Raw genomic sequence first — 23,202 nt, forward strand, 5'->3', positions numbered from 1 at the left:
AGGACATACCAGAGCCTGCACACCAACACCAAGGTTTCTCAAGTGGTATGGGACCTAACACTTAACCTACCTGTGCATGATAAGCAAAACCAGGGGCCAGTGGGCAATTACAGCAGTATTAGGCCGACTCACAGCCTGCTCCCAGTTACCTCCAGTGGGGCTGAGCACACCTACAGTGGGAGGAGGGAGGAAGGCTATGAGCCCCTTCCCAAGTTGGCTGATATGTTGCCGGCCTCACAGGTGAACCTTAATGCTGCCTAAAGTAATAACAAGGCACATAGTATAACATTTCAAAATTTTAAGCAACTACGAAGAGGCGGTCTCAGTGTTACACATCCACACCTTCATCTGGTGTAGGATGCCGTTGTGGTACTTGTGGTACTTTGCAGTTATCCCCCTTTGTATGCATTTTATGCTGGGGATTGCCCATAGCAACGGACCAAAAGTGCAGGCGCTGCCCCCCCCCCAGCATAAATGCACATCTGCATTTTGAATTGAGCATTTCCTGCCATCTGAGACCACGTCTTCGTAATTGTTTAAAATGTTGTATCCCAAACAAAGATTTAAATTTCAAGCTGTACAACAATATTGCAAAAATACCACAGATACTATATCAGTGACAGCTTTTTTTTGTTTTTGTTTCACTCTACTTTTTTTGTCTTGTAATTTTCTTGTCATTTTATTTATGTAAAAATATAGATTTTGAAAAAATATATAAAAACTGTTAAAAACATGGACATTATTTGCTAAACCTAAAATCCCCTCCCTTTTAAGGGTATATTCACACATAATATATATATATGCTACACATCTTTTGCTGCAGATTTTATACTACAGATTTTCTGCTGGTAAGTCGGTGCTAAAATCTGCGGCATTTATATACTAAATGTAGGTTGAACTTCTCTTTGCTGTACTCTAGCTGGCTTTACCTTCTTAAAAAAGAGAACACATCTTATTTGTCATAAAAAGTAAACAATTGACCATTGGGCCCGAAATGTGGCTTCCTCTTCTCTGAATGAGAAACATGCTCTGCCTGTGTGTCTTCCTTCTTCAGGATCACCTCCCTGGGCAGAGCTTGTATCACATCTGATCGACATTGTTCTTGTAATGCATGCCTGTCATATTGTGCGGAGTCACAGACCTGTGCATACAGTGGTCCCTCAAGTTACAATATTAATTGGTTCCAGCACGACCATTGTATGTTGAAACCATTGTATGTTGAGACCAGAACTCAATGGAAACCTGGTAATTGGTTCTAAAGGCACCAAAATGTCATCCAAAAATAGGAAAAAGTGAGAATTAAAGAAAAAGAAGTAGATAACTAATATAGATAAAGCAAATCCTTACATATAAAAGTAAGAAAGATCTGCTGGGAGCTGTAACTCTTTTTATTATAAAAATGCAAAACAAATCTGATACAAAACATTAAACAAAAACAAGCTTAACCAGCTATAACAAACATAACATAAATAAAATTGCAAAAACAAATTCTGCCTAACCGGCCAGCCCAAATTTACTAAAATACACTTTTACTTTTCCCCCATACCAAAATAACACACACAAACACGCATTCAAAAAAAAAACATTCAAAAAAAAAAAGAGCCCAACTTGGCTTATAAAAATAAAAAATAAAATATATATATATAAACATAAAATTCAGCACAACTTGGCTATAAAAACAAACCAAATGAAAAGGAACATAAAAGAAGCACAACTTGGCTATAACATAAAAATTACCCTTACCACGGGGGGGAAGAAAAAAAAAATAAATAAATAAATAAATAATTTAATATATAAATAAATTGCTCAGCACAACTTGCGCAAAAAAACTACGCTCTACCTCCCAGCCAGAGATCCACCGGTGAAAGAAGGGCAAGGAAAAGCAGCACGGAGACGCGGCCGGAGAGAGGGCCCAAAGAGCCCAGTCCCACGCACTGCCCCCGCACAGCCGCAAGGCCCGCAAAGCACGCCCAGCACGGCAAGGAGCCGAGGACGGCCAGAGAGGATCCGCGCGCAACCCAGAAACCGGCGAGCGCCGGACCCAAAAAGAGCAAGCCAGAACTGAAGAAAAGGACAACACCGCCGAAAAGCGAAACCGCGACGCCAGAGGCGAGGAGAGCAGAGACACCGGAGGGGAGCAGCTCCCCGAAGGAGGGAAAAGAAAAAAAAAAGAAAAAATACACAAACATGTGTACATGCATATACACAATCAAACACACACACATATATATATATATACATATATATATATATACATATACATACACATGACACCGCTTTTTTTCCCTTTTTACTGGACCGACTGCCACTATATAATATAAAACAATATAAATACAAAACACAATATATACAAAACACACTATATACAAAATCACAGAAAATGTACAAAAATATAGTAAATACACTACAAAAAAAAAAAAAAACAGAAAAACACCTACACTAAAACTGTCCCCTCACCCACACCACCCCCTCCTGTACATGGGTCAGAGTCCATACCGTCCATACAGTTCTCAAAGTCCAGTCCTTAACTGACCCATGTCAGGTCCCCAAAACACCACAAAACCACCACCCACAAATACACCCTCCCCACCTAACACTCCTCCCAACCAACTTATATACAAACTTATACACTCTTAACCACAACCCCTTTTAGGCCCAAGTTTGGTTGCCTGTAAGCCCTTCATACCATGTCTACTAAAAACAAAACAAAAAGCTAATGTGCACATGCATCAGCCCACCACCAGGGAGAAGGATGGCAGACCTGATACATAAATCATTTTATACTCTTTCCCTAACTCCCCCTACAATTCTCCCTAATTCTATCCCTACAATAAATCTGACCCTGCCCTCACCCTATCTCTACCCCTATAACACTGCCCCTAACCAAAAATAAAAGGTACTCTACCCAAAAGGTTTAGTACCTAGGGCACATGAAATGAGAAACCTCTCCACAGGAGAGATGCCCTACTGGTACCAAGACTGCCATACTCCAAAGACCTGATCTTCCCGAGGTCACCGGTGATGTTCCTACAGACCTCCACCTCGGAGAGGATTTTCTGTTGGGTCGACACTAAGCACCGTGCGTTCCACGTGTAGTACCTAACCACTAAACTGACTAAAAATAAAGTGCCCCGATCTCGGCCACCCAGGTTCCTGAATGCCCCATAAGCCCACTCCGGATAGGCAAGGCCGGCAAGCTGACTCCAGCCGATGGAAGCGCCCACCCTGTTATAGACCCCTATGTTAAAGGGACAATGAAGCAGAAAGTGGTCCATGCTTTCCAGCGTGTCCCCGCACTCTTCTCGGGGACATCCCCGGTCATCAGAGTTCCTGTACTTCAGGTTGTCCTTTACACATAGCTTCCCCTGAAAGCAGCGCCAGGCCAAGTCCCAAAACTTCAGGGGGATCCTTTTCATGTTTAAAAGATACAACCCCACCCTCAGATCCCGACCTGGGCAGTCCCTGAGCGCCAGAGGCTTCTGGAAGTGGGTCAACAGAACCCGTTTGTCAAGGAACTGCCTTGACTGGGTCCTGATCTCCCACACTCCCAGACCCCACCGACGTATCGCCTTCAGAGTCGGGGTAGCGTAAGCCGGAAGATATCCATGGGGCGTACGGAGGTCCTTCACTTGCCCTCCTGTCTCCCATTCCTGGAAGAAAGGCCGAAACCACTCCCTGCAGGAGAGTACCCACGGAGGAGCCCTCTCTGACCAGAGGTTCGAGATGTTAGCTTTCAAGAAGGTGTTCGTTAAGAACACCACAGGGTTTACCATAGATAAACCCCCTAGTCTCCTCGTGCGGTACGTAACCTCCCTCTTGACTAGGTTCAACCTGTTCCCCCATAACAGTTGGAAAAACAGTTGGTAAGATACATGCACTGCCCAGATAGATAAACAAGGGGAGCAGGTACGATTTGGTCAGGTGTACCCTTTCCCTGAGGGTCATAGACCAACCCTTCCACTGGTTCACCCTCTGAGTGGCATCCTGGAGCTTACCGTCCCAGTTTTTGGTGGGATAATCATCCTGGCCGAATGTGATGCCCAGAATTTTTGCTGACTCTTGGAGCTCTGGAAGGGTGTCCGGGAGATCAAACGTGGGATCTCCCCCTCCCAGCCAGAGACTTTCACACTTATCCCGGTTGATCTTGGACCCGGATGCCTCCGAGTAGCGGTCCACCTCTGACATCACCACATCGACCTCCTCCCGTGAGGAGACGAAAATAGTGACATCATCAGCGTACGCCACCACTCTCTGGGCGACATCCGGCTCCGCCAGAGTCATCCCGACTCCCGCCAACGGCCCACAATCTACCCTCCGGACGAAGGGATCGATTGCGAACACGTATAACAGCGGGCTCAAAGGACAACCCTGACGGACTCCGGACCCCACCTCAAAAGAGCGGCCAGACCAACCGTTCACCAGCGGGAAACTCTCTGCCCCTGCATATAAGGTGACAAGCCAATTCACAAAAGTACTCGGTAAGCCATATCTCAGGAGGACGGACCAGAGGTACTCGTGGTTCACCCGATCAAATGCTTTGGCCTGATCCAAGGACAGCATGTACCCCTTCCAGAGACCCGCACTACTCCGCTCCACTGCCTCCCTGACACTGAGGACAGCACTTAAGGTGCTTCGGCCTGGAACAGAGCAGTGCTGGGCCCCCGAAAGGAGCCGGGGTGCAAATTTCACCAACCGATTAAACTGTATCTTGGCCAGAAGCTTCCTGTCCGTATTGAGAAGAGCTATGGGCCTCCAATTCTCAATCCGGCTAGGATCTTTACCCTTTGACAGAAGAATCAGGGCTGACCTCCTCATTGACTTTGGTAGAGTGCCCGAGGAGAGACACTCATTGAATACCTCAGTCAAGAGGGGAGCTAAAGACTCCTTAAAGGTCCTGTACCACTCGGATGTTAAGCCATCCGGACCTGGCGACTTCTTGGGGGCGAGCCCCTCGATCGCCAGTCTCACTTCCTCTTCCCTGATTTCTTCTGCCAAACCATCAATAGAGGGGTCTACCCCTGGCTCAGGAATAGTTTCAGCCAGGAAAGCCGACATCCCGTCTCGATCTAGATCCTTCCTTCCCAAGAGGTGCGAGTAGAAGGATCTGACGACCTCCAGGATCCCTGATCTGGACCGATTCAGAGATCCCGTACTATCAATCAGTCCTGAGACCACTTTACTACTCACTGACATCTTACAGTTCTTGTAAGGGTCGGGCGAGCGGTACCTCCCGTAATCCCTCTCAAAAACCAAAGATGCGTGCCTATCGTACTGACACCCCATCAGCAAGGATTTCACTCTGGAGATATCCTCCCGGCTACCTCCAGTCGAGACAAGGAGCTCGAGTTTCCTCCTCAGACCCTGATACAGGCGGTACCTATTCAGGGACCTGAGGCTCGAGAGCTGGCGGAAGAACCCCGCAACCCGCTTCTTGAATATCTCCCACCACTCTGACTTACTACTACAAAAGTCCAGTAAAGGTACCTGACTCTGAAGAAAATCCTCAAAGGACTGTCTTATCTCCGCTTCCTCCAGGAGGGACGAATTCAGCTTCCAATAACCTTTACCCATCCGGGGGGTCTCTGAAACATTCAAGGAAAACAAAATCATACAGTGATCGGAGAATTCCACCTCAACCACGGACACTGCGGAAGAGACGGCTTCCTCCTTTAAATAAAACCTGTCTATCCTAGACCTGCAGCTACCTCGATGATAGGTGAAACCCACGTGGCCTGAGGGGCTCCGGATGTGGGCGTCCTCTAGGCGAGCTTCCCTAACTATATTATTGAGGGCCACGCTATCGTAAGCCAGCGGACCATTGGAACCTCTCCTATCTTGGGACCTCGTGACATTATTGAAGTCCCCTCCAAAAATCACTTGCTGGCTAGTAAAAAGGAAGGGCTTAATCCTCATAAAGAGATCTTTGCGGCCCCACTTGGTTTGTGGGGCGTAGATGTTAATGAGCCGGAGCTCTTGCCCCTTCATGAGGACATCTAAGATCAGGCACCTCCCCATTTCTAACTCAATAACCCGTCGGCATTCAACCGGAGCGGTAAAAAGGACCGCCACCCCACTATACGGCTCAGCCGCAAGAGACCAGTGGGAGGGCCCGCGCCTCCACTCTCTTCTGGCTTTTACCAGGGAGGCTAGATCTGACAACCTGGTCTCTTGCAGATACAAAATGTCGGCTTCAACACGGCCGAGAAAATCAAAGGCTGCGAATCTAGCCGTATCAGACTTTATGCTGGCACAGTTAATGGATGCCAGCGTCAATGGGGTGAGTGCCGCCATCATGGGTGATTAAGTTAGACGGCCTCACCTTTATTTCTTCTTCCCCTTCTTCTTCGTGCCCTCATCCCCAGAAGAAGAAGAAAGGGCAGGACCGCTTTTACCCCTTTTTTTGGACTCACTCTGGTCCATATGGTCCCCGTCTCCGTCCGACCCCGGTAAAGCCCTGCCCTCTGAGGAAGGTGCCTCAACAGGACAGGGCCCAGTTCCCCCCAGAGGCTCTCTCTCCCTAGGCACCTCGCCCTCACCTTCCCCCTCCAAGGAGGGGGAGGAGATGTTATCAAGGACGAGGTACCGGTTTGACAGGTCAACCAGAGGGGGGGCAGTCAGGCTTCCGCTTTGGACCCGGCCCGCAGTACGAGGGAGAGAGGGCTTGGACCTCTTCTTTCTCCCTTTCCTTTTGCCCTTGTCTTTCTTTTTGGCCTTGTCTACACTCTCCTCATCCACACTTTCATAGTGGGAGGAATCGGAAGAGTCGGCCATATTGCCTTCCTCTTCGCCCAGTCTCCTGACCTCCTCATCCAGCACGTCCTCCTCCAGGGCTTCAGTCATTTCAGGGCCAGCTACAGGAGCAGGGGCCGGAGCTACCCCCGTCACTTGGGCACTCTCCTGCTCCCTACTCCTCCTCCGATTTTCCTCCCGCCTTAGTTTGGTGGGGCCCTTCTTCCTCACTAGCCCTGGTGCGCCCCCCATCCCTGCTCGCACCCTCTCCAGCCGAGGCAACTTCACAGCTCTCCCCAGCCGGAGCGGCCGCCGCACGGGCGAAGGCGCTAGGACAACGGCTGAAAGGGTGCCCGAGGACACCACACAGATGGCAGCGGATCTGCCTACAGGATGCGGCCAGATGACCCACCCCACCACACAAAGCACAGACCTGTACAGTACAGGCTGCGCTAAAATGGGTGGGGCTACCGCACCCGTGACAGACCTTAGGCTGCCCCTGGTAGAAGACCTGGATCCTGTCACGTCCAAGGAAGGCGGCTGACGGAATGTGGGCAACCGTACTCCCTGAACGCCTGAGTTTGACGGAAAACGTCCAAGCCCCGGACCAGATCCCGTGCTCATCAATGTTTTTCTTGGGCATGTCCGTCACATCCCCATACCGACCGAGCCAGGTCATGATGTCGTAACAAGAAAGTGACTCGTTACGGGTCAAAACGGTCACCTTCTTGACCGAGTTCTGACGGGAAATTGCCTTTACGGCAAAATCCCGCCAGCCGGGCTCGTTCTTTGCCACCTCGTAGTTTGACCAGAAGAGTTCGAGACCCTCTGGCCGAACGAAACTGACGTCAAACTCGGACGTACCGTAGGGGTGGATCAGGGCAAAGATGTCACTCGCCCTGAATTCCATCTGGAGGAGGAGCTCAACCACTTTAGCGCGAGGTGGGCACGCATCCTCACCCCTCCAAATCAGACGGACCACATTCCTGCGGTTATTGTCCTGCCCGGTTGTCGGGAGGGACCAGACCACCTCCCCATTCTGCTCTCGGAAAGCCCCCAAACCGTGCCTCTCTATCCAGAAAGACAGGTCGACCTCACCCCTTCCCTCTACCTGGATCGACCTGTCTCCCCTACGCAGAGCCTCCAGGAGGCGCTGTTGCAAGTAACCCCCGGGGACGGACGGAGACGGGGACCCCCCTGGACCCCCGGCAGCGACATTAGCATAGCTCCTAGGAGCAGTCACCGCCGGGGGGGCAGCCGGGCCAGACCCAGACCCAGAACCACCATTCACACCACCACTCACACCACCACTCACATCATCCTTTTTCCCATTCATACCACTACTCCCACCAACATTCACTCCACTGACACTCCTCTCATCCACAACACTACTACACTCAGCATTCTCACTCATACCCTGCCTAACTGATTCTGGGCTGGCTGGGATTTGTAGTACCGCTGGCTTAATTTCCGGCTTGGCTGCTGCTGCTGATGATGATGATGATGGCTCCTCCTTCTGAATGATCAATGGTGCCTCCTGAGTCTGGGGCTGCCCCACCGAGCGCACCCCAGCTCCTCCCACGGCGCCATTGCCGGACACTGATCCCGACACCGGGACACTCCCCCCCCTCACAGGGGAGTGCCCTGCAGTGCCCGCAGAACACACTGTACTCGGGGGACCGCCCCCCGAGCACACAGACACAACGCTCTCTGGCGCCCGGACACTCCCCCCCCCCCCTCACAGGGGAGTGCCCCGCGGCGCCAGTAGTGCCCACAGTACTCGGGGAACCGCCCCCCGAGCACACGGCAGCATAACTTGCCTCTGGCACTTGGACACGCCCCCTGCCACCCTGGGGCGGTCCTGCAGTGCCAGAGCTGCCCGGCATGTGCCCATCCTGCCCTTCCCTACCGACAGGATGGGTGGGCTTCACAACTATTGCGCCCTTAGCCGTTGCTGACGCCTTACTGTACTCCCCGTGCTGGCCCCGCTCCACCACAGGAACGGGGTCTGGCAGTTTGGGGGAGCCCGCAGCCTGAACCAGCTTTGCAGCTGGCCCAGACTGCTGGAAGGGGACAAATACATATTGTACCGTCTCCTTTGTCTTCCTTTTCTTGGACCTCTGCTTGACCACCACATCTTCACACTCCTCGTCCCCAAAGGTGAAATTCTGGAGGTGGGCTGGGGACTCCTGCATCACAATTGCCCTCAGCAGACCCCCAGCCTCACCCTCCACGTCATCCTCCTCACTCTCGCTTGGCGGAAGTGCCACCTGTCCAGCCTCAATGTAGCTGTCCTGGGTCTGGGTGTCACCTGGAGTAGCTACAACTCCCACACTTTCCTCCATCTTCTCCTCTTCACCACCATCCTCACTATCTTCGCCGCCACTACTCTCCCCATCATCCACCTCCACCTTACCTGGGGATTTCGTGGCGGCAAACCGATTGCTGTTGATCAGCTTCTCCTTGAAGAGACCGCTCCCCTCCAGTATCTCCGCTCTCCTCGCCTCCAGCCTCACAATCTCGCCTCTCAGCGATGTTATCCTCTTCTTCAGTTCTGGCTTGCTCTTTCTGGATCCGGTACTCATCAGACTCTGGGTCGCACGCAGATCCTCCCTGGCCATCCTCAGCTCCTTGCCGCGCTGCTCGTACTCCGCAAACCTTGCGGCCATGCGGGAGCAGTATGTGGAACTGGACTCGCCGGGCCCACTCTCCGACCACATCTCCACACTGCTTTTCCGTGCCTTTCTTCCACCAGTGGATCTCTGGCTGGCACCCGTAGCCTGGGTAGCAGAGCCTGCATTGCTGCAGACTCTGCCCGATCTTCTCCCGGCCGGAATAATGGCTGTCGAAGTTTTCACTCCACTTCCCGCCAGCCTGGAACGGGGAGTGGAGCCACGAGGCTCCATTGCAGGAGCTTCTTCCCCAGGAATCTGCCACAAACCTGGGGAAGGCTTGTTGGAAATCTCTGCTTGGCTCTGCTCTGCTGGAAGTCTCAGGAGACACACCCGCACACACCCTGCTGGGAGCTGTAATCACTGTCTATGTCAGTGTTTCCCAAGCGGGGAGTCTCCAGCTGTTGCAAAACTACAACTCCCAGCATGCCCGCACAGCCAAAGCCTGTCCGGGCATGCTGGGAGTTGTAGTTTTGCAATAGCTGGGGGCACCCTGCTTGGGAAACACTGGTCTATGTAGAGGACAGGAGCTTCTTCGGGGTCCTGTACAGTACACAAAGTGTCCCAAAAACTAACATGGAGTCGCCCTCACCTGGTGTCCAAAGGAGCAGGTAGCCCTGGTACAGGTAAAGTGTACAGAACATGTAATACCTCCCTGTACTGTAGGGAGGCGCTACCAGACACCAGTCAGTGCATACACTTCAGTAATACAGGGGTTTTACCAGTAAAATGCCCATTCTGATTGGTCAGTTCTTCCAGCTATTGACACATTTCGCAGATCTGGACTGTCCGTACATTGTATGTTGAGTCTGGTTTTAACTTACGACGGTCCAAAAAGACAATTGTATGTTGAAACTATTGTATGTTGAGGCCATTGTAAGTTGAGGGATCACTGTATACAGATAGAAATTGAGCTGGATTAGATCTTCTCATTGTTTCACTTGTCATTTACATAACTAAATATTGGTTTTGTTTCTGTCTTAGTGCTGCCACAGTAGAAGAGCAAAAGAAGAGAAGCTTCAACAGTCCATATCCCTGCACAGCCAATACCATGCACCATTATAGGTATGATGATACTTTGCCAGCATTCCCTGGATGCACATACATCAAAACATGCGAAAACCTAGAAAAAATATATATTGTTTTGTATTTATCGATGGCACAAATCACATCTCATTCAGTGGTGGATCAAAGGGGTACTCCAGTGCGCCAGCGTTCTGAACATTTTGTTCAGAATGCTCGGAGCCGGAGGCCGTGATCGTGACATCACGGCCACACCCCTTATGATGTCATGGTCACGCCCTCCATTCATGTCTATGGGAGGGGTCGTGTCGACCGACACGCCCCCTCCCATAGACGTGAACGGAGAGGGTGTTGCCGTGATATCCCGACCACCGCTGCAGGAATCAGTGTTTGTTTAGAATGAAGGGGGCTGCAGGAGATCGCAGGGGGCCTCCAGCAGGGGGTCCCCAGCAATCAGACATCATATCCCTATCCTTTGGATATGGGATAAAATGTCTAGCAGCGGAGTACCCCATTAAGTATATCATTTTACAAAACTAACTTAGCAAACTTACACTTTTGCTTCCATTCTTCACTAGATATACCAATATATATGTACAGGAAAAGTTAAAATGTCTTTGAGATACCTACTAATTCTTTATTAACCCTGTCTCTCCCTAGGTTATAGAGAAGGTTGACCGAGAAGATGCTGGTTGTTGTATCCCAGGAAGCACATTTTTTGTATTTATGGTTGGATGGTAACAATGATTGTATTCCGTTTATTGATAGATTATCAGTATAATCTTTTGGGTTTGTTTGTTTTTTAAATACCATTGTTCATTTCACATTGACTTGGAATACTCTGTATCTGCTGTAAGGATACTTCTAATATATTTTTTACTTTCTGTTACCCATATTGGAATGATTTATATTAAATGCCTAATTTCTGTGAATTGAGCCTTTTATTGATCAAATTCCCATGAATGTCCCCTACTTGTCATTTCATACTTCAGTACATAGAGTGCCTTTTGAGAAGGGAATAAAGGAAATGGAAGTGTTCTGCTCTCCTCCACTGTACATGTACAATATGATGTAAATATAGTAAGCACAAGCACTAGTAATAAACTTGTCGCTGCTTCCTTTTACTGAATTTATGTCATGAACTGGATTATTTGTTATTGGTTTTCTGCCTGTAATGGGAACTACCTTCTGAAATTTTAGTATTTCATCTTAATATAATTCTGCCAGTCAAACATAATACACACAGGGTGACCCACTTTCTGGAGGCCCTGAAAAATGTCATTAAAATGTGTTCATTAGTCTAGGAGTTATAGACCATTTTTTGCAGGCCTCCAAGTGTGCCTAGTTGGACACTCTGTACAATACATTTAAAGGAAAACTGTCACATATTTTCTCCCGCACTATCCACACTATTGGTGGATAGTGCGGGTGACGGTGATTAAAACGAGCCCTAGCTTGGTCTGATCCGCGCCGCCGTTCGCCCGCAATTGTAGTTTTAATCTCTGTGTATATCCTGCTGTAACTGGCAAAGGCGGTGCTTCTGCGGGCTAACGGACACTGACGTCAGCGCCGCTCATGAATATTCATCCCTCCCTCTGGTTAGAAGCGGCGAAGAGAGGGAGTACAGGAGGGATGAATATTCATGAGCGGCGCTGACATCAGTGTCCGTTAGCCCGCAGAAGCACCGCCTTTGCCAGTTATACACAGAGATTAAAACTACAATTGCGGGCGAATGGCGGTGCGGATCAGACCAAGGTAGGGCTCGTTTTAATTAGCGTCTCCTGCACTATCCACCAATACCCTTGGATAGTGCGGGAGAAAATGTGACAGTTTTCCTTTAAAGCCTTACTGTTATTTAGAATAACTTTTCACATGTCGAACAGATATGTCAAAAGTTCTGATCGATTTCTAGATACAACTGGGTGAAGTGCGCATCAGAAAGCTTTAGTCACTCTTCAAATTTTTGCAGGAAATGGGCTCTATAGACTACAATAGAGCCCATCTCCTGCAAAGCATGCTTCGGGAGTAAAGTGCGCTGGTGCTTGTTTTACCCAGCCATATCAAAAAATCAGTGGTGGTCTCAGCACTGAGATCCCAACTGCATAACCTCTCAAACGTTTTCCAAAATGACAGTAAATTTATGTGACTATCTATGGAATGGACCCTTAGTGTTTATTTGTACTATATAGACTCCTCTACTATATCACTGGTTTCCTGGTCTTTTAGAGAGAGCAGAAATTATCTCTTTAGCAGCTCTTTGTGCATGGAGGGATACACAGAGGAACAAGGAGAGAGGGGTTGAAAGTGAGGGAGCCTGAGAGCTGACAGGAGAGATCTGATTGGTGATAATATAAGGCCACACAGGACAGACCACTTCTTGATAGACAATAAAGGGGTTACCCAGAGAGAGAGAAACATATATATATATATTTATTTATTTATTATTATTATTATTATATATATTTTTTTATTTATATATTTTTAAACACAGTACCACTGCTTCCCTTAGTTTAGAAATTCTGCATGTGGTATTGCAGTTCAGTTCCATTGAAGTGAATAGAGAAAAGTTGTAATGCCACACACAACCTGAGGACATGGGTAGTGCTGTTTATGTAACAAATTAGCTCTGTTTTTTTTTATCTCTGTTTAACCCCTTTAAAGCAGGCCATTTCCTGGTTATCAAACTTGGGGGTCAAAGATTAAGCTGCAAGTAATGAAATGTATGGATGCAGCTGATCTGAGATGAAACAAATGACACTGCAGGAATATAGGGTGTGAGGGAACATTTATATGGGCAAAAAAGTGCTTCTTTAAATAAGTTTTTTGTTTTGGTATAAATAAAATGTTAGAACTACAGGGGAGACAGACATACAGATGGTGTTGGTGTACCTATGTAACTGTGAAGGTAATTTCTGTCTATAAAGGTACTAACTGTTCTAATGGCTGTATATTGTAAAAGTAGATTTATCTTATGCTTACCGTGAAATCTTTTTCTCAGAGGATCCATTGGGGGACACAGAGACCATGGGTATATCTTGCTGCCACTTGGAGGCTGACACTAGGCAAACAAAAAGAAATTCGGCCCCTCCTGGCAGGATATACCCTGCCTACTGACTCTGAGCTAATCAGTTTAGTCCCAAAGCAGTAGGAGAGGACCGACAGAAAAAGAAAACCAGCAGGTGTCCAAGGAACCAGACAAAAAGAACCGAACACAACCCCTCAAACCAAACCATAACCACAAACAAATGGGTGGGTGCTGTGTCCACTAGTGGATCCTCCGAGAAAGATTTTACGGTAAGCATAAAAGCATTAAAAAAAATCTACTTTTCTCGGTCGTCTCCATTGGGGGACACAGAGACTGTGGGACGTACCAAAGCAGTCCCTGTGGTGGGAAAAATACCCAAAACAGAATCAGACAGAAGACTGAGCCACTGCCGTCTGCAACACCTTGCGACCCAAACTGGTGTCCGCGGATGCAAAAGTATGCACTTGGTAGAACTTTGTGAAAGTATGCAAGGACGACCAGGTGGCTACCAGGTGGCTACCTCGCATTCAGCCCCAACTGAATGCGTGGAATGCGCAGTGACCCGAAAATGTGGGACCTCCCCTTTACGCCGGCACGATTCCGAGATGGCGGAACGCATCCACCGTGAGATGGTCGCATTGGAAGCTGGAAGACCCTTGCGATGACCCTCCGGAATGACAAAGAAGGCGTCACCCTGCCAGAAAGAGGAGGTGATGGAAAGATAGATCCGGACAGCTCGAACACATCCAAACAATGGAGGGAACTCTCCTTAGAGTTGGATGGAGCCGGACAAAGCTAAGGGAGAACGATCTCCTCGTTCGTGTGAAAGGAGGAAACAACCTTGGGCAAGAAGGAGGGAGGTGGCCGAAAGACAACCTTGTCCTGATAAAGGACCAAGAAGGGAAAGCGACGAGAGAGCAGCCAGCTCGGAGACCCTCCTAATGGAAGTAATGGCAATGAGGAAAGCGACCTTCCAAGAAAGAACACTAAGAGAAGCGTCCCGGAGAGGTTCGAACGGAGCCTCCCTCAAGGACACCAAGCATCAGGTTGAGATCCCAAGGAGGCATAGGAGATCGGTATGGCGGAGCTTCATGGGCTACTCCCTGCAGGAAGGTGTGGACTTGAGGGTTGGAAGCTAACTGCGCGCTAAAAGAGAATAGAAAGAGCCGACACTTGACCCTTATAGGGGTACTCCACTGGAAAACATTTTCTTTTAAATCAACTGGTGTCAGAAAGTTACAGATTTGTAAATTCCTTCTATTAAAAAATCTTAACCCTTCCAGTATTTATCAGAGTGGAGTGAATAGGAAAAAGGAGGGAATTGGGTGGAGCGCTTCTGCTGGAAATTACTGGACTCGGAACGCCACGATAGCACAGGACAATGTTTATTAAAAGATTTCGGACAACGCGTTTCGGCGCAGGCACGCGCCTTCTTCAGGTCCACAAAACAATCACTGAAATGGTAACAAAATATAAATAAAGGGTACACGGAAGTGTTGTTTCTCATAAAATAAAGGAAACATGGTGAGGTAAAATCACATGAGGCGAGGAAAAAAGGGGATAACAGGCATGAGAGGGAGTCTATGGTAAAAAAAAATTGTAGTGCAGTTTGTCTGCAAATATTCATGCATTTTGAAGGGTCCTTAAAAAAGTGCATATAAGGAAAAAACATATTTAAAACATCTGTAAAAACTCAGAAAATACATAAGTCCACATAAAAAGAATATGTAAAAAAGGGGGGAAGGAGTCCCAGAATGCAGTCCACAGTTCCAATAGTAATCCATGAGGTCACATATTTATAGAGGGGGCCCATCACTTATGGGAAGACTGGAGCTCCAAAAATAAAGAAAACAAGTGCACCAGAAAGAATATACATGACTGGGAGGTGTGAATATATCTATGCTCTGGAAAGGAAAAATGCTGATGTTCTCACAGTTGGTGTGTCCTGGGGTGTGTGGCAGTGCTATTGGCGGCATGGCCGTCAGGAGCGCAGCCAGGCCGGTTATGTAGGGGAGCCGCGGGGAACTCCCAGACATGCGCATTGTGCGACTTCTGGTTCAGCGTATCGCAACATCCGGTCCGGCGTGCAGCAACTGGGAGAGCTGCGCAGTCGGACCAGGTGGGAAGCGCGTGTTGCGCATACATGTGGCCGGTACAGTGGTGTGTTGTGGTGTAATGCAGTGTATGGAAAGAGTGGGGCTCTGTAATGATGGATGATCTATGTGTGTCTGATGGGGCTATAGGAATTGGGAGCTTGGGGTGAGGAACAGGGGGGGGGGGTGAGTGAAAGATGGAACAGAAGGGGGTGAGTAGAATAGCAAGAGAATGAGTAGAGGAGTGAAAAAGAGTCATCAAGAAAATGAAGAGAAAGGACATAATGAGGATGTGTGGAAAGGGAAAGGCAAGAGGAGGAATGAAGAACTGGGAGGGTGAATGGAGAATGCGGGGGGTGAATGGAGATTAAGAATGAAGTTAAATGGAAATAGAAAGGAAAGGGAAAATAAAAATAATAAAAAATACAAATAAAATAATAAAATGTAAAATGAAGAGAAAAAAACCGCTGAACCGGAAGTCGTGCAATGAACATGTCCGGGAATTCCCCGCGGCTCCCCTACATAACCCGCCAGGTTGCGCTCCTGACGGCCATGCTGCCAATAGCACAGCCACACACCCCAGGATGCACCAACTGTGAGTACATCAGCATTTTTCCTTTCCAGGGCATAGATATATTCACACCTCCCAGTCATGTATATTCTTTCTGGTGCACTTGTTTTCTTTATTTTTGGAGCTCCAGTCTTCCCATAAGTGATGGGCCCCCTCCCTCTATAAATATTTGACCTCATGGATTACTATTGGAACTGTGGACTGCGGACCTTTTTTACATATTCTTTTTATGTGGACTTATGCATTTTACGTTTTATATATGTTTTTTTCTTATATGCACTTTTTTAAGGACCCTTCAAAATGCATGAATATTTGCAGACAAACTGCACTACTATTTTTTTTTTTTTTACCATAGACTCCCTCTCATGCCTGTTATCCCCTTTTTCCCTCGCCTCATGTGATTTTTACCTCACCATGTTTCCTTTATTTTATGAGAAACACTTCTGTGTACCCTTTATTTATATTTTGTTACCATTTCAGTGATTGTTATGTGGACCTGAGGAAGGCGCGTGCCTGTGCCGAAACACGTTGTCCGAAATATTTTAATAAACATCGTCCTGTGCTATCGGGGCGTTCCGAGTCCCGCCATTTCCCGGGGTCTCGTTTGTTCCGTGGGATCACTCCAGCGCATCAGGTGTCACACCTAGCACTAGACGGTGGGTTTCAATTGCTTTTTCCTAAACAGCATTCCAGAGAGCGCCCCTTTTTTTTCCGCTTTTTCTTTGTATACTACAGAGGAAGTTCTTTTCTTTTTGAATTTCCTTTCTGTCTGACCACAGGGCTCTCTGCTGACACCTCTGTCCATTTTAGGAACTGTCCACAGTAAGAGTAAATCCCATAGTAAACCAGTTCCTGAAATGGACAGAGGTGTCAGCAGAGAGCACTGTGGTAAGACAGAAAGAAAATTCAAAAAGAAAAGAACTTCCTCTGGAGCATTCAGCTGCTGATAAGTACAGTGACCCCCCTGACCTACGATGGCCCCGACATATGATCAAATCGACATACGATGGCCTCTCAGAGGCCATCGCATGTCGATGTCAGCATCGACATACGATGCTTTTTTATGTCGGGGCCATCGCATTAAATGCTATCCGGCAGCGGAAAATGCTTAAGCTGCTGCCGGATAGCAGCTTAATGTTCCCCGTGTGGTGCGGTAATTATTACTTACCCCTCCAAGATGCTCCGGGTGACGTCAATACGCTGCAGCTGGTCATCCAATAGGAATGGTGTACGCAGCGGCGTAATGACGTCGCTACGGAGGCCCAGTAAGGCCTTGCAGAAGACAGCGGAGGACCGGAGATGACCAGGAGAGCCCAGCGGAGGCCCGGGGTCACCATCGCGAGCGGGGGGGACAGGTGAATACAGCTTCCTATACTTAACATTGCACGAATCCCTCAACATACGATGGATTCGACAAACGATGGCTCGTTTGGAACGAATTACCATCGTATGTTGAGGGACCACTGTATTGGAAGGACTAAGATTTTTTAATAGAAGTAATTTACAAATCTGTTTAACTTTCTGTCACCAGTTGATTTAAAAGAAAATGTTTTCCAGTGGAGTACCTCTTTAAGGGAGCTGAGCGCCAAGCGCTGATCCAGAGCGGACTGCAAGAAAGCAGGAAGGCGCGAAAAGGAAAAGACAACCAGGGAGACGGACTGAGCCTCACACCACCGGAAATAAGCCCGCCAAGTGCAGGGGTAAATCCTAGCGGAGGAAGGCTTCCGAGCCAGAAGCATGGTGCGAATCGCCCCGTAAGAAAACCCCTGAGCTCTCAAAACCGTGGTTTCAACCGCCACACCGTCAAATGCAGCGACAATAAATTGGGGTGGCGGAGAGGAACCTGGGAGAGCAGGTTGGGGCGAACTGGAAGAAGCACGGGTATGTCGGCGACCAGCCGAATTACGTCGCCGTACCACGCGTGCCTGGGCCAGTCTGGGGCCACCAGAATTGAGGGAACGCCCTGCTGTAGCTGAGAAGCCCAAACCGAAACTGCCTTGGACACCCAAGCGGAAGCGAAGGTGGGAAGCAAGGACAAACCTGCCGCTTCAAAGGCAAATTTCGCCAAGTTCTTCTTAACCGCCAGATCCTTAACCCCTTAAGGACCACGGGTTTTTCCGTGTTTGCACTTTCGTTTTTTCCTCCTCACCTTTTAAAAATCATAACCCTTTCAATTTTGCATCTAAAAATCCATATGATGGCTTATTTTTTGCGCCACCAATTCTACTTTGCAGTGATATCAGTCATTTTACCCAAAAATGAAAAAAAAAAAAATCATTGTCCGACGAAATTGAAGAAAAAACGCCATTTTGTAACTTTTGAGGGCTTCCGTTTCTACGCAGTAAATTTTTTGGTAAAAATGAGACCTTATCTTTATTCTGTAGGTCCATACGGTTAAAATGATACCCTATTTATATAGGTTTGATTTTGTTGTACTTCTGTAAAAAATCATAACTACATGCAGAAAAATGTATACGTTTAAAATTGTCATCTTCTGACCCCTATAACTTTTTTATTTTTCCACATATGGGGTGGTATGAGGGCTCATTTTTTGCGTCGTGATCTGATGTTTTTAGCGGTACCATTTTTGTATTGATCGGACTTTTTGATCGCTTTTTATTCATTTTTTTTCATGATATAAAAAGCGACAAAAAAAGTCATTTTGGACTTTGGAATTTTTTTTGCGCGTACGCCATTGACCGTGCGATTTAATTAATGATATATTTTTATAGTTCGGACATTTACGCACTTATGGGAAAAGGGGGGTGATTTGAACTTTTATTAAGGAAAGAGTTAAATCACATTTATGAACTTTTTTTTTACACTTTTTTTTTTTGCAGTGTTATAGGTCCCATAGGGACCTATAACACTGCACACACTGATCTTAAACCCTGTTCACTGCAAAGCCATAGCTTTGCAGTCATCAGGGTTATCGGCGGTCGATTGCTCAAGCCTGAATCTCAGGCTTGGAGCAATCAATCGCCGAGGGGACACGCTGGAGGCAGGTAAGAGGACCTCCGTTCGTGTCCCAGCTGATCGGGACACCGCATTTTCACTGCGGTGGTCTCCATCAGCCCCGCTGAGCAGCCGGGAAGGTTTTACTTTCGGTTTAGACGCGGCGTTCAACTTTGAACGCCGCGTCTAAAGGGTTAATAGCGCGCTGAACCGCGATCGCTGCCGCGCGCTATTAGCCCTGGGTCCCGGCATCAGATACATGCCAGGACCGACCCGATATGACCCAGGGTCACCGCGTGACACCACGTTATATCACGGGAGCCGGCCAAGGACGTAAATATACGTCCTTGGTTGTTAAGGGGTTAAAGGATGGCAGGGTAGTAGATTTGGACAGACTAGAAACTGCAGGATCTACTGCAGATGGTGCTGTCCACTTGGAAACCAGATCTGGAGGAAAGGGAAATTGAGCCTGAATCTTCTTGGTTCCCTGGAAACATTTGTCCGGATGCTTCCATGCCGCGTCCAGTAAGGCGTCAAATTCAGCATGAGAACTGAAAACCTTGGGGGGGGGAGGGGGGGGGGAATGCTGAGAGCGGCGAAAAGAAACTTCTGGATCAGGATCTGAAGTTCTTGGGTCCTCCAGATGAAAAGTGTCCCTGATGGCTGACACCAAGCTGTCCACCATATCAGACACGGCAGAGTGGTCCTCATGATCCGAGGTGGATTCTGACCCGTCATCCGCTACTTCCCCTGGAGAGTGGGAGCGTGTGGTGGTGGCGGCTAAGTGGTGGTGGTCTAAGGTGGCGTGTGAGACCTAGAACGAGGAGTCGGGGACCTGGGATGGTCACTGGGGGAGCGTCTCCTACAGTGGGGGGGCGCTGCCGGTGAGCTGGTGAAGAGGAGCGTGACCTACGGGAAGAATGTCTATCCTGAACACCCAACTCTGGAGAAGAGCCTGTCGAAATTACTTTAGGGTGCTTGTGAGAACGCTGGGAGTTGGGGTCATTAGAGACCGAGCGGGACTCCCTGGGGTTCGTAAGCAGGGACGTGGAAAATTTTCATTGGTAGAACCTTGTTCAGGATAATGTAATGCCTCCAAACAGAGGTTATATAAACTAGAGTGGATGGCAGGGCCCGGCATTAGTATCCCGCACCTTGATCAAGCCGATTCCCATGGGCGAAATGTCGGGGGGATGCTAGGGACAGCAACATTTTAATATAGCAACCCGGAAAGGAAAATAGGAGGCTTATACTGGTTCAACTATAAGAGAATGAGTTAAAACCCAAATAAAAGAAGTGTTAATTATGAACCATTAAAATACCTCCAAAAATAAAAAGGTCTATAGAACCAGTATCCAAATCCGGGTTGTGCTTTTAATACACCAATTTCTGTATTACTTTGAGCACAATTATGGGGCTTTTTAAAACAATGAAATAAAAGTGATATTTTAAAGGGGTAACCCCAGTTTAGGGCTTTGTCCCGGAAGGGTTTATTCCCTTAAGAGAATTGGAATTGAAATTTAAGTTAACCCTTGTACTCCATGGGAGATTTTGAATTATAATCGTGCACAGGGAAGATCGCTCCAATGCCGAAGTCACTGATCTGGAGACCCTAGCCAGGTTGGAGATCGACTGGGAAAGGGAGAAACCCCACTCTGGGGGAGGGGCGCACACCGTGCGTTCCAGAGGGACATCCTTAGAAGGCACAGGGGAGATGGAGTGTGTGGTGGACTAGGTGGGACAGGTGGATTCAGTGGAACCACCGGGCATTTCGGTTTTGCAGCCCACACAAGAATAGTAGGTGACCAAGGCTGCAGTCACCTGTCTGTAGGTGGGGGTTCGGGGTCGGACATAGTTGCTAGTGAGAAGTAGTCAGCAATAAAATGGAACACTCTCACCCAGGTCCTGTGTCCCTTTGCTGGAGCTGAGCTGTGACCCTTGACTGGAGCTGGGAAGCAGGCTGTGGCTGTGCTGTGTCCCAGCTGGAGCTGAAGAGGCAGGTAGCAGCAGGCAGAGAGAAGGGGGAGGTGACGGCTGCACTGACCCAGGAACCGGTGCGGTCACTGTATCAGAACGGTATCCTATCGGAGCCAGAGAGGGAGGCACCCAGAAATTGACCCCGCGAAGAGAGGCAGAAGAGAGAAGTGCGGGCGACCCGCCAGTGTGTCCGTAGTACAGGAAGTGGGCGGAGCTAAGTCCCGGCACAGGCCGCAGCCTCAATTAATATGCACCCCGCATCGCGTACATGCCCGAGAAGCAGGCGAAAATTAAAGTAAAAGCGTGCCGCAGCGAAGCTGACAGAGGCTGCAGGCGGGCGCTGGAGCACTGAAAATTAGTAAGCAGTGACGGTGGTGGGGGAAGGGGGAGGTTGCCCGCTATCCCCCGTCATGTGCATAGAGGGAGAAGACCCAGAGGCTGAAAACCCCTAACCTCTAGAATTAATAAATGGTAGCCATCACCCCCAGGAAAATCCTCCTGGAGCCCCAGGTAATAGGGGACCCCAAGAGGCAAATGAAGAGGTGCTGTGGAGGGAAGGGGGGGGGGAAGGGCTGGGGGAAGGAGAGGGACATACCTAATCCACCATACTCACTTAAGATGTCTTCAGCAGCTATGGTCACCTGCATCATGTCAGGCTGAGATAGCAGGACGAGCAGGGAAGGTAGGGGGACCCGGACCAAATGTACCATCCCAGGTGCTGGCCGTTGGTGGGAAGGGGTTAACGGTGCATACTCTACTCTATGCTATGGGGAACAGGTAGCGCCATGCTCCTGAACCCCCACCTAAAAAAGAGAAAATAAAAAGGAGTAAAGGACCTGCAAACAGGTCCTAGCTATAAAATAAAAAATAAGACCAGGTCTGGAGAACTCCGGACCTGTGTCTGCCTCCTACTGACACTAAGCTAAAACTGATTAGCTCAGAGGCAGTGGGCGGGGTATAACCTGCCAGGAGGGGCCGACTTCTTTTTGTATGCCTAGTGTCAGCCTCCTAGTGGCAGCAAGATATACCCATGGTCTCTGTGTCCCCCAATGGAAACGACCAAGAAAATTCCTTTTATTAATATGATTATTGGATTATTCTGGGTGATTACATATTAATCAAGTATATAAACCTCCCTTGTAAGGCTAGAGAGTCTTTGAAAAGACTGACCAAATCAAGCTGATAAAGCAATATAAGGTATCTTTAGAAATGAGCAGGGAAGGGAAATATAGCCAACTAATAAGATTTTTAGGAGTTCTGCATGTGAAGCCATGCTCTCTTGTTTAGGCTTGTTAAGTCTTTTCCCGGGAGTATGTTTATACCATCCAGGAGAGTCATGTGACACAATGGAAGTTGCTGATGACATGTTGTTAGCATGGCCTTGGATGCTAAACTTCTAAAAAGTTTGTTAGTGACTTGGCTATATTCCCCTATTGCACTTATTTGTAAAGATTATACATAAAGCTGCCATTCTTTCAGGAACTGCACATACATGGACAGTCTATGTATATGTAGTTCTATAGTAAAATGTGCCATAAATTACACTACACAATACTATATCAATGCCAGACACAATGTAAATGTGTTTAAAAAATATTTTAATTATACGTTACGGAAGAGACTACTTTTACATACAGATTTTGTATTGATATAGTCACAATTAGGGTGATATTGCGTAAAAAAATATTTTCAAATAATATGTGAAAACACAATTTCTGCATATAAATAACTTAAAAAATGTGCAACATAAAATAAAACATGACATTTTAATATTCATCACAAAAATAAGCAATGATACTATAAATTAGTTAAAAACAAAAAATGACTTCTGCATTAATGCTTTGCTTAAACTTTTGACATGTCACACAGACATATATTAAGTTTAAATTGGTTAAAGGGGTACTCCGGTGGGGGGGAAATGTCATATCAACTGGCTCCAGAAAGTTTAACTGATTTGTAAATTCTATAAAAAAATATTTTAATCCTTGCAGTACTTATCAGCTGCTGTATACTACAGAGGAAGTTGTATAGTTCTTTTCTGTATGACCACAGTGCTCTCTACTGACTCCTCTGTCCATGTCAGGAACTGTCCAGAGCGCGATAGGTTTTCTATGGGGATTTTCTCCTTTCTCCTTTGGACAGTTCCTGACATGGACA

General features: G+C 47.8%; 1 protein-coding gene across 2 annotated transcripts in view; it reads left to right on the forward strand.

Annotated features, from left to right (window-relative positions):
• The window catches only part of VPS37A (VPS37A subunit of ESCRT-I), a 52,275-nt gene extending 40,722 nt beyond the window's left edge, over positions 1-11,553 (forward strand). For both annotated transcript variants that reach the window (XM_056558825.1, XM_056558815.1), the window contains exons 11-12: positions 10,386-10,466; positions 11,085-11,553. In XM_056558825.1, coding sequence (XP_056414800.1) covers positions 10,386-10,466 — 81 coding nt within the window. In that variant the 3' untranslated portion in view covers positions 11,085-11,553. The remainder of the gene's footprint in view (positions 1-10,385; positions 10,467-11,084) is intronic.
• The last annotated feature ends 11,649 nt before the right edge of the window (positions 11,554-23,202 follow it).

The sequence above is a fragment of the Hyla sarda genome, chromosome 1 (assembly GCF_029499605.1).
Source record: "Hyla sarda isolate aHylSar1 chromosome 1, aHylSar1.hap1, whole genome shotgun sequence".
NCBI classification, from domain to species: Eukaryota; Metazoa; Chordata; class Amphibia; order Anura; family Hylidae; genus Hyla; species Hyla sarda.